The sequence below is a fragment of the Scyliorhinus torazame genome, chromosome 6 (genome assembly GCF_047496885.1).
Source record: "Scyliorhinus torazame isolate Kashiwa2021f chromosome 6, sScyTor2.1, whole genome shotgun sequence".
Taxonomy (NCBI): Eukaryota; Metazoa; Chordata; class Chondrichthyes; order Carcharhiniformes; family Scyliorhinidae; genus Scyliorhinus; species Scyliorhinus torazame.
Genome location: NC_092712.1, coordinates 154,408,789 through 154,421,145, shown reverse-complemented (window position 1 = coordinate 154,421,145; position 12,357 = coordinate 154,408,789). Strand labels below are relative to the sequence as shown.

Sequence of the window (12,357 nt, the reverse complement as noted above, 5' to 3'; positions counted from 1 at the left end):
CCTTCTTCACGACAGCTTTGCTTTGGGTTTTGGACATCCTCCTTCCTTGTGTCTTCCTATACTTATTTAACCAATAATTGCCTCTGGAACCGGGTATTCAATTCTTTAAAAAAAATCGAGCCTCGAACAGGAGCCAGCCAATGTGCAACCTCCTCCTCACAATGTGGTTTTAAGTAACTTGGAGATGTTTTCTGTTTTGAGAGGAAGATAGCAGGAAGCAAAATGACTTGAATTTTCATTGTGCCTTTCACAACCTCTGGACATTCCAAAATGCTGTATAACTGATGATGTATTATAGTTCTTATTGAAATACAGGAAGACACATCTGCCAATTTACACACAGTCCCGCAAATAACTCAAGATCGGTGACACGATGATTTCTTTTAGTAGTGTTGATCGAAGTATGAATATTGACTATTGACACTTGGAGAATTATCCTACTTTTTTTTGAATAGTGCCATTAAACCCTTTTACATTCACCTGAGAAGCCAGGTGGGACCTTGGTGTAATGTATTAATTAAGAGATCATTCAGAGCACTCTTGGTGTTGCACTTGGGTGTCAGCCTGGATTATGCGCAAAAGTTGAGAGTGGGGCTTGCATTTGAAACCTGAGTCAAGCAAGTGTGTTGCCGCAGAAATAAGGCTGATGGGTAAATAGGAGTGTGATGAATTCGGAGTTGCGACAGTTTCTCAGTTCAGTGGTTGAGGCAGGAGAGCACAAAGGCTTCAAGGGGGTCATATTGAAGAAGATGAATGAGTGGAGCAGGTGAGGTTCTCTTGGCAGGGGGGAGGGGGAAGGGGTCAGTGGAGTTGTGTGGGGCAAGAAATGTACATTGTGGTTTGGTGATGAAAGCCATGCCCCTGCTATAATGGTTTAGGCAGAACAAATTGTATGTCTAGATGAGACTTCAAAAAGGAGCAAAGTGTCACCATAGTTAAGTTTCACTTAGAGCCAGAATGTCCAGTGAATGAATCTACCTGATTAATGGCCACTTAGACAAGGTATAGAGGCAACTTCCATCCACTGAAACGTGCCCAGTAAGGAGCTAATGCATTCAAATTTTGTTTTATCATGCCCCTGTGAAATGCCTTGAGACTTCATAGAATCACTATAGTGCAGAAGGAGGCCATTCAGCCCATTGAGTCTGCACTGACCCTCTGAAAGAGCACCCTACCAGGCCCACGCCCCCATCCTAGCCCTGTAACCCAGTATCCGCACCTAACCTTTTTAACACAAAGGAGCAATTTAGCATGCCCAATCCACCTAAGCTGCATATCTTTGGATTGTGAGAGGAAACTGGAGCACCCGGAGGAAACCTGCACAGACATGGAGAATGTATAAGCTCCACACAGACAGTGGAGATGAATTGTGCACAGATGAATTTGTTAGGATGCATTAAATATTTGACTTGTTAAATTGCTCTCCGATAATAATAATGGTGATTTATAGTTATTTTTCGGTATCATTTCGCAGTTGGGAGCATGATAATATGATAAATCAACATGGAACTTGGTTAAGCTGAAAATAATGCATTTTATGTCTTTAACAAGATCTGGAAATTGAATTCAAGAAATTCCAAAATACTGCATTTTTAAAATGTATGTTCTCACATGGTCAGTCATCCCTTCTGTGATATAAGAAAAATATACACAAATGTGCAGCAGAATTAATGTCCACATTTTGGATTCTAGTTGATACGGAGGATGAAGGTACTAAAGATGAATTTCCAGGCTCGACTGAGACGACAACGTTGGAAGATCAACTCCGTAAAATGAAGTTAAACAAGGCGGTGCTTGGTATGTCTTTCAATGCTCAGAAAATATATATTGACATTATGAGGTATAAGGTTGCTGTCTCTTGATGTTTCATATGAAAGTCAGATATGAAATATTGTGCATCTTTTTTCAATTTCAATAAAATGCTGATCCGCCTGTCTCGTCAATAAAACCTTACATTTTTTATAACATTTTAATCAGAACGGAAAGTTCTGTTGATGCTTTCTATTCCCCAGCTAGTTCCAGAATAGAGAATTGTGCAAAACTAAATCTAAAGCATTTGTTTGTCGTATGATAATGTTCATCACCAATAGGTGCCTTTTTGTTAGGGAGAGCAGTCCCCAGCCAACCTTGGAGTCACCAATTTATTAACAAAAAAACATATTGACCATCATTGGAAATATTTAAGGAAATGCCTGCTCTATGAATGGATCACTAAATAGGATTGAAAGAAATATTCTTAATTTATATTAATGGATCAATCAGGTCTTTATCGTGGATTCATTTAAACTAAAAGCTGAAGTACAGCCAGGCCTGTTTTCGGTTTCTTCACTCTTTCTTGATTGTGATGTCACCCTGGTGTCACTTGGTTTTTGATTGGCTGCTGGTGTGATTTTTGAATCTCTGCTGCCTCCCTGCTCCTTTATATCTGGCGTCGGATTCCCACTCCTTTATATCAGCTTCCAGTCACGGTGTACAATTTTGCAAAGTGAACAAGGATTTAATAGAGACCCTTGATGAGCTAAAATTTGTCAAGAGGAAGTGTTAAATAAGCCATCAGTGCTTAAAAATAGATAAGTAACCAGGACCAGATGAGATTCTCAGGAGTTCCTCAGGATAGTATCCAAAGCCCAACCATCTTCAGCTACTTCACCAATGACCTTCCTTCCATCATCAGGTCAGAAGTGGGGATGTTCAGTCATCAGCAAACAATGTTCAACACCATTTACGACGACTCAGATACTGAAGTGGACCATGTCCAAATGCAGCAAGGCCTGGACAATATAAAGGCCTGACTCGTGGCCAGTAACATTTGTGTCACCCAAATGTCAGGGGGGGATCTAATCATTGCCCATTGTTGTTCGTTTTTTAAATTCAATTTGGAGTACCCAATTCTTTTTTTTAACCAATTAAGGGGCAATTTAGCACGGCCAACCCACCTACCCTGTACATCTTTGAGCTGTGGAGTGAGACCCACGCAGACACGGGGAGAATGTGCAAACTCCACACGGACAGTGACCCAAGACCTGGATTGGACCCGGGCCCTCGGCACCTTGAGGCAACAGTGCTAACCACTGTGCCACTGTGCTGCCCCTCCCGTTGACATTCAGTGGCATTACCATCGCTGATTCCCCCACTATCAACATCCTGGGGGGGGTTACCATTGACATGAAATTTAACTGGAGTAGCCATATAAATACTGTGGCTACTCTGGGTCACTGTCCGTGTGGAGTTTGTACATTCTCCCCGTGTTTGCATGGGTTTCGCCCCCACAACCCAAAGATGTGCAGGTTAGGTGGATTGGCCATGCTAAATTGCCCCATAATTAGAAAAAATGAATTGGGTACTCTAAATTTAAAAAAAAAAAGGAATACTCTCCACTTGCCTAGGCGAGTTCAGCTCCAAGAGCACTTAAGGCGCTCAACATGATCCCGGGCAATGCAGCCTTCTTGATTGCTACCCCTTCCGCAAACATTCAAACCCTCCACCACTGACAAACATTGGTAGCGTGTGTACCATCTACAAGATGTACTGCAGGAACTCACCAAGGTTCCTTAGGCAGCACCTTCCAAACCTACAACCTCTACCATCTAGAAAGACAAGAGCAGCAGATACCTGGGAACACCATGGGATTCTATTTGTTGAGTCAGAGGAAATGGGTGAGGTACTAAATGAGTACTTTGCATCAGTGTTCACCAAAGAAAGGGACTTTGTGGAAGATGTTTCTTGGTAGGGTGTGTGGACAGTCTGGATCATGTTAACATCTAAAAGGAGGAGGTATTGGGTATTTTAAATGATATTAAGGTAGATAAGACTCCTGGGCCGGATGGGATTTACCCCAGAATACTGAGGAAAGCAAGGGAGGAAATTCCAGGGGCCTTGACTGACATCTTTGTATCCTCATTGGCTACAAGTGAGATCCCAGAGGACTGGAGAATAGCTAATGTGGTATCGCTGTTTAAGAAAGGTAGCAGGGATAATCCTGGAAACAATAAGCCAGTGAGCATCACATCTGTAGTAGGTAAATTATTGGAGAGAATTCTCAGGGACAGGATTGATACCCATTTGGAAACAAATGGACTCATTAGCGAGTAGACAGCATGGTTTTGTGAAGGGGAGGTTGAGCCTCACTAACTTGATTTAAGTTTTTTCAGGATGTGACAAAGATGATTGATGAGGGGAGGGCGGTGTTTGTTGTTTACTTGGACTTCAGTAAAGCGTTTGACAAGGTGCCTCATGGCAGGCTGGTACAATAGATGAAGTCACACGGGATAAGAGGCGAGGTGGTAAGATGGATACAGAACTGGCTCGGTCACAGAAGGCAAAGGGTAGAAGTAGAAGGGTGTTTTTCTGAATGGAAGGTTGTGACTAGTGATGTTCCACAGGGATCTGTGCTGGGGTCTCTGTTGTTTGTAGTATACATAAACGATTTGGAGGAAAATGTAGCTAGTCGGATTAGTAAGTTTGCGGATAACACCAAGGTTGATGGAGTAGTAGATAGTGTTGAGGATTGTCAGAGGATGCAGCAGGACATAGATAGGTTGGAGACTTGGGCAGAGAAATGGCAAATGGAGTTTAATCCGGACAAATGTGAGGTAATGCATTTTGGTAGGTCTAACATAGCGGGGAAATATACTGTAAATGGCAAAACTCTTAGGAATATAGGAAGTCAGAGAGATCTGGGCGTGCATGTCCACAGATCTTTGAAGGTGGCAACACAAGTGGACAAGGCAGTCACAAAAGCATGTGGAATGCTTGCCTTCAAGTATAAAAACTGGCACGCCATGCTACAGTTATATAGAACCTTGGTAAGGCCGCACTTGGAATATTACACAAACTCTGGTCGCCACGCTACCCGAAGGATGTGGAGACTTTGGAGAGGGTGAAGAGGAGGTTTACAAGGATGTTACCTGATCTGGAGGGTGTTAGCTGTGTGGAGAGGCTTAATAGACTCTGGGCTGTTTTCATTCGAAAGACGGAGGTTGAGGTGTGACCTGATGGAGGTCTACAAGATTCTGAGGGGCACGGATAGAGTGGATGGGCAGACACTCTGTCCCAGGGTGGAGGGGTCAGTCACCAGGCGGTCATAGGTTTAAGATCCGTGGGGCAATGTTTAGAGGAGATGTGCGAGGCAGGTTTTTTTATGCAGAGGGTGGTGAGTGCCTGGAACGCGTTGCCAGGGGAGGTTGTAGAAGCAGATACATTAACGGCGTTCAAAAGGCATCTTGACAAACACATGGATAGGGTGGGTATAGAGGGATATGGCACAAGGAATTGCTGAGGGTTTTGGCCAAGGTTGGTGTCATGATCGGTACAGGCTTTGGAGTGCCGGAGAGCCTGTTCCTGTGCTGTATTGTTCTTTGTCCTTTGTACCACCATGTGGAGGTTCCAAGCCGGTCACCATCCTTACTTGGAAATATATCACTATTCTTTCACTGTCGCTGGGTCAAAATCCTGGAACTCCCTCCCTAACAGCACTGTGGGTGTACATACACTGCAGTGGTTCAAGAAGGCAGCTCACCACTACCACCTCAAGAGCAACTAGGGATAGCGATAAATGCTGGTCTAGCCAGTGACGCCCACATCCTGTAAATTAATTTTTTAAAAAGGTGTATCCAAGAATATTGAGGGAAGTAAAGACCGAAATTATGGAGGCTGGAGGCACTGGCTATAAGTTTCCAGTCTTCCTTGGATACATGGGTAGTGCCAGAGCCATGGAGAACTCCAAATTTTCCACCCTTGTTCACAATATGATGTAAAAGATAAGCTTACAGGCCAGCCAATGTAACCTTGGTGGTGGGGAAGGGTTTAGAAGCAATAATTTGGGACAAGAAGTCACTGGACAAATACAACAAGCTAACATGGATTTTCTAAGACAGATCATGTTTATCTAACTTGCTTGAGTCTTTTTATGAAGTAACACAAAGATGATAAGGATAGGATTGTTAAGGTGTACATAGACTTACAAAAGGCATTTGGTAAGGCACCACATTACAGTCTTGTGAGCAAAATTGGAGCTTGTGAAATAAAGGGGCCAATACCAGCATGGATATGCAATTGAGATACGAAATACAAGAGGGCAGTCGTGAACAGGTGTTTATCAGAAGGAACATTTATGTATGGGGTTCCCTAGGGTCGGTGTTAGAACCCCTGTTTTTTTTTTCTCGTATAAATGACCTAGAGTTGGAAATCCAAGGCAAAATCTCAAACTTTGTAGATGGCGCAGAACTTCAAAATATTCTGAACTGTGAGGATAGTATTAAACTTCAGTCGGACATGACTGGTAGAATGGGCAAACAAATGGCAAAAGAAATTTAATCCAGAGAAATGTGAAATTATTCATTTTCCTATCAAGAATAAGAGGCAATATAAGATAAAGGGTACAGTTCTTAAGGGGATGCAAGAGAAGTGGATTGGGAGTATATTTGCATAAATTATTGAAGTGGGCAGGCTGGTTTGAAAGAATTGTGAATAAAGCGTGCAGCATAGCAGATTACTTTGTAAAATTAAAACGCACGGGATTGTGGGGGAGATGGATAGAAAGCTGGTTAGCAGACAGGAAACAAAGTTGAAATAAATGGGCTAGCAGACAGTGACTAGTGTGGTACTGCAGGGATCTGTGCTGGAACCCCAATCGTTCACATTATATATTAATGATTTGGATGAGGGAACTAAAATCTCCAAATTTGCAGATGATACAAAGTTGTGTGGGAGGGCGAGCTGTGAGGAGGATGCAGAGATGCCTCAGCGCGTTTTGGACAAGCTGAGTGAGTGGGCAAATGCTTGGTATAAAGTGGATAAATGTATGGTTGTCCACTTCGGTAGCAAAACTAATAAGGCAAATTATTATTTGATTGGGTGTAAATTGAGAGAGGTGGAAACTCAGCGAGACTATTGTGTCCATCGTGCAACAGTTGCTGAAAGTAAGTGCGCAGGTACAGTGGGCAGTAAAGAAGGAAAATGGTATGTTCATAGCGAGAGGATTTGAGTATAGGAAAAAGGATGTTTTACTGCAATTGTATAGGCCATTGGTGAGGTCACATCTAGAGTTTTGTGTTCAGTTTTGGTGTCCTTGTCTGAGGAAGAATGTTCTTGCTATGAAGGGAGTACAGCGAAGCTTTAGCAGGCTGATTCCTGGGATGATGGGACTGTCATATGAAGACAGACTAAGTCGGTTAGGATTATATTCATTGGAGTTTAGAAGAATGAGGGGATCTCACCGAAACTATTAAAATTCTACCAGGTTTAGACAGGGTAGATTCAGAAAGAATGTTCCTGATGGTGGGGAGTCCAGAACTAGGGGCCATAGTTTGAGGATAAGGGGTAATTTAGGACCGAGGTGAGGAGAAATTTCACCCAGAGAGTGGTGAATCTGTGGAATTCACTGCCACAGAAATTAGTTGAGGCCAAAACATTGTGTAATTTCAAGAAGAAATTCGATGTAGCTCTTGGGGGTCAAAGGATATGGGGGGGTAGGCGGGATCATGGTATTGAATTTGATGATCAGCTATGATCATAATGAATTGTGGAACAGGCTCGAAGGGCCAAATGGTCTACTCCTATTTTCTGTATATGTTTCTATGTATATTCCTGGGCTTTATAAATAGGAACATCGAGTACAAAGGCAAGGAAGTTATGATAAACCTGTACAAAAAGTGTTTTGGCTTCAACTGGAGCATTGTGTCCAATTATGGGCAACACACTTTGGGATACGTAGACATTAGAAAGAGTGAAGCAAAGATTCAAGAAAATGGTTCCAGGGTGAGGAATTTAAGTGATATATTAGAGAAGCTGGGCTGTTGTCTTTGGAGAAGAAACGCTTGGATAGAGGTATTCAAAATCACGAGGAATTTTGATCAAGTAAATGGGGATAAACTGTTCCCATTGGTGGAAGGGTCGAGAACTAGAAGAGAGTTTAAGCTGATGAGCGAAATAATCAATGATGACATGAGAAAATTTCTTCACACAGCGAGTAGTTAGAATGTGGAATTTACTGACAGGTTTGGTGGAGGGACATTCAGTTGAGGTTTCAAAAGAAATTTGGATAATTATCTGAAGAGAACATTTTCAGGGCTATGGGGAAAAGGAATGGGACTGGGTGAGTGGCCCTTACAGGGAGCAGACATTGACATGAAAGTCCAAATGCCCTCCTGTGTTGTAACTATTCTGCGACTCTAATTTGTATAAGTCTGATATGTTGGATGTAAAAAGAAAGCATTTTACCGTTTCTATCAGCCTTCCTCTATTAGTGATACCTGGTGGAGAAAGCGTGTAGCAGAAACTGTGGCTGGGGCGGCGGCACGGTGGCGCAGTGGTTAGCACTGCTGCCTCACAGCGCTGAGTACCAGGGTTCGATCCCGGCCCCGGATCACTGTCCATGTGGAGTTTGCACAGTCTCCCCGTGTCTGCATGGGGTTCGCCCCAACAACCCAAAGATGTGCAGGGTAGGTGGATTAGCCACACTAAATTGCCCCTTAATTGGGGGGAAAGAAAAGAATTAGGTACTCTACATTTAAAAAGAAAAGAAAATTCTGATACTGTGGCTTTATCAGTAGGTAAACAGGACAACAACAAATGCTGAAATTTTGAAACAAAACTTAAAAATACATAGGCTAGTCACACCTGTAAAGAGAAAAATAGGGTACGGTATGTTGTATATGTATCCTTCATCCGAACCCCCAGACTATTACTGGCAATGATTGGAAGACCACTAGTTCTCTCAAGTTTTTAATCTTCACACTTTCCATGAACGTAAAATGTAAGTATATTTACCATTTTAAAAAATATACTTACAATGGATGCCATGCAACTTGTTAGCAGCTAGATCTCCCAAGTTTTAAATGCTGCTCAAGATTATAATATGCAATTATTAGTATATAGATATTTTGTGCATTTTTATGGAATTCATTTATCCACATTTAGTTGGCTTGTTAACTTTTTATTTTAAAACAATGGACAAAATATTTTTCATACAGCAGCATTAAACATCCTATTACTAATATTCACAATATAATTTTAAGGCATCAATTTATTAGCCAAACTGCTCATTTTAAGGAAATAATCTCTTGGGCGAAATTTTCTGATACTTATTCTTAAATCTGTAGGTCTTAACTATGTGGTTGAATATCGTAATGACCAAAAGACAAATCCACAATTTGTCTGTAGGCTGTGCTTCTGGAAATCAGAACTCACCTGGTTTCTCCCCCACCTCCTTGGAGCTAAACACATGGCAAATTATCTGGTAAGTATATATTTAGTAATAATGACTTAATGGCATGTCCTTGGGACATAATGGCCTGCATGCTAAGATCTTAAATAAAGCAGCTACTTAAATACCAGACATCCACAATTCCCTAGATTCTGGAAGAGCCTCAGTGGATTGGAAAACAAGTATAATGTCCATGTCCAAGAAAGGAGACAGAAAGCAGGGAACTATCAGGCCCGTTGGTTTAACATCTGTCACTGGGAAAATACTGCAATCCATTATTAAAGAAGTAGCGCAGATTTAAAAAAATCAGAATACTATCAAGCAGAGTCAACATAGTGAGTTCTTTTAAGGATGTAGTAATTTGGGTGGATAAAGGGAGCCCAATAGATTTAGAGTATTTGGATTTCCGAAGGCAATCAACATAAACGGTTACTGCACCAGATAAGACCTCCTGGTGTTGGGGTGATATATTAGTATGGATAGAGGATTGGCTAATCAACAGAGAGTTGGATAAATGGGTTATTTTCAGGTTATTAACTAGTGGAGTGTCACATGGAATAGTGCTCGGGCAGTAACTATTTACAATCTACATCAATTACTTCAGTGAAGTACTTGAGTATGGTAGCCAGATTTGCATATGATGCAAAGATAAGTGTGAAGGTGAAGAAGACATCCAAGTCTGCATAGGGGCATGGATGGATTAAGCAAATGGAATTTATTAGATGAGAGGTGTCTATTTTATTGAAATATGTAAGATTCCGAGGGAACTTGATCGGGTAGATGCTGAGACAATTCTTCCCTCATGGAGTAATCTGGAACCAGAATAAGGAGTCTTTTTTAAGATGGAGATGAGGTAGGATTTATTCTCTGAAGATCATGTATCTTTTGTTTCAGTTCCAGAGAGACCGAGTCATTGAATGTATTCAAGGCTGAGATAGATTTTTGAATTGAATTGAGTTGAGGCCACATCGGATCAGCAATGATACTGAATAGGGGCAGCACGGTAGCCTTGTGGATAGCACAATTGCTTCACAGCTCCAGGGTCCCAGGTTCGATTCTGGCTTGGGTCACTGTCTGTGCGGAGTCTGCACATCCTCCCCGTGTGTGTGTGGGTTTCCTCCGGGTGCTCCGGTTTCCTCCCACAGTCCAAAGATGTGCGGGTTAGGTGGATTGGCCATGATAAATTGCCCTTAGTGTCCAAAATTACCCTTAGTGTTGGGTGGGGTTACTGGGTTATGGGGTTAGGGTGGCGGTGTTGACCTTGGGTAGGGTGCTCTTTCCAAGAGCCGGTGCAGACTCGATGGGCCGAATGGCCTCCTTCTGCACTGTAAATTCTATGAAATAGCAGAGTAGGCTTGAGGTGCCGTATGGGCTCCTCTTGCTTGTATTCATTTAAAAAAAAAAAAAATAGAGTACCCAACTTTTTTTTTCCCAATTAAGGGGCAATTTAGCTTGGGGGTGAAACCCATGCAGACATGGGGAGAATCTCTTGCTTCTATTTCTTATGCCCTTCTTGCCTTCCTATCTCTATAACCTACTCCAGCTGTATCTCTGCGTTGCTCCAATTCTCACCTTGTGCGTAATCCCAATTTTTCATAATTTCTCTGTGTCCATGCCTTCAGCTACAGGCACTAAGCTCTGGAATTCACTCCCTCAACCTCTCTTGTCTGTCTTCTTCCTCCTCCTGAGCCAACATTAAATCTACCTCTTTTTTTTTTGTCACTCATCCAAATATCACCATATGTGACCTGGTGTCAAATTTCATCTGACAATGCTACTTTGAAACACCTTGGGCTGTTTTACTAAGTTAACGGTACTATATAAATGCAAGTAGTTTTTGATGTACTTTGACCAATCAGTGGGTGTCCAAGCCTCAAGTGTGATGCTAGCAGTTAAGAAAAGTACAAAGTACTCAAATCCTTGAGCATGAAGCACTTTTCTCGACCAGTACTGTACCAAGTAAGTTATCAAAATTGATGTAAGTTGGAAGGATGATAATTAGTAATATAGTGTTTCTTTTCAGAAAAAACACCATCCATATATTCTTAAGTATGAGGGCGAAAAATTAAAACCCTCTGAATGGAAAGAATTTGTCTTCAGAAAAGCACTGGAAATTGAAAAAACAGATGGCAGAGGAAAGGTGAAGGTAAGTACAAATCTGGCTTGTCGGTTGTTTATTTACAAATTATCCAGTTAACTGCAAGAAGATGCAACAAGGAGCAATATTTATTTAAGACTGTTTTTCAAGGTACCCAAGTGACTCTTGGTTGCAGCTTGTCCGTTATTTCACTCTACTATCTGCCATGGTGATGACGTTGCAGTGGCAGTAATATGAATGCCTTTACACATGAATTAGGCCTGCTTTATTCTATCTTATTCATTTCATATCTTTGAGAGGAACTGCTCAATTGTGGGGTTAATGGTCAAGTTTCCATCAAGCTTCTCTATCCAATAAATACAGTGAACGCCAAACAGCTCTGCCAGTGCCATTCATATGTTGCTCAGAGTCATGTTTTCTGCAACACAGGAGGCCTTACAACTCATTGTGCTTGAACACTCAAAGAATAGTTTACTCTGATGTGCACTACATGTTTTATGACAAAAAGCAAAATACTGCAGATGTTGTAAATTTGGGGGAAAAGATGCTGCACATCCTCAGCAGGTCAGATATCATCTGTGGGAAGAGAGACAATTAACTTTGAGGTCGAAAACCGTTAATCAGTTTGGGAAAATTTAAGAAATATAATTGATTTCATACAAAGGTAGGGTGGAAAGAACAAAAGGAAGCTCTATAGGGAAGCTTTGTGATAGGATTGAAGGCATGAGTAATTAGCTGACAAAAAGGGATGATGGTGCAAATCAAAAGCGGCTGTTAATGCTACAAGTTAGACAAAGGAGAACCAGTGGACGTGATCTATTTGGATTTCCAGAAGGCCTTTGACACGGTGCCATACAAGAGGCTGTAAATTTGATAGACCATGATGTTAGGGGCAAGGTACTGGCATGGCTGACTGGCAGAAGGCAGAGAGTGGGGATAGAGGGGTCCTTTTCAGGATGGTAGCAGGTGACTTGTGTTCCGCAGGGATCAGTGGGACCACAGCTATTCATGATATACATTAATGATCTGGAAGAAGGGCGACTTCAGGGGGCGA

At 41.9% G+C, this 12,357-nt stretch overlaps 1 protein-coding gene across 18 annotated transcripts in view; it reads left to right on the top strand.

Annotated features, from left to right (window-relative positions):
* LOC140425085 (uncharacterized) overlaps positions 1-12,357 on the top strand; it is a 243,230-nt gene that overhangs the window by 20,284 nt on the left and 210,589 nt on the right. For all 18 annotated transcript variants that reach the window (XM_072508976.1, XM_072508973.1, XM_072508975.1 and 15 more), the window contains exons 5-7: positions 1,693-1,797; positions 9,102-9,238; positions 11,229-11,351. In XM_072508976.1, coding sequence (XP_072365077.1) covers positions 1,693-1,797; positions 9,102-9,238; positions 11,229-11,351 — 365 coding nt within the window. The remainder of the gene's footprint in view (positions 1-1,692; positions 1,798-9,101; positions 9,239-11,228; positions 11,352-12,357) is intronic.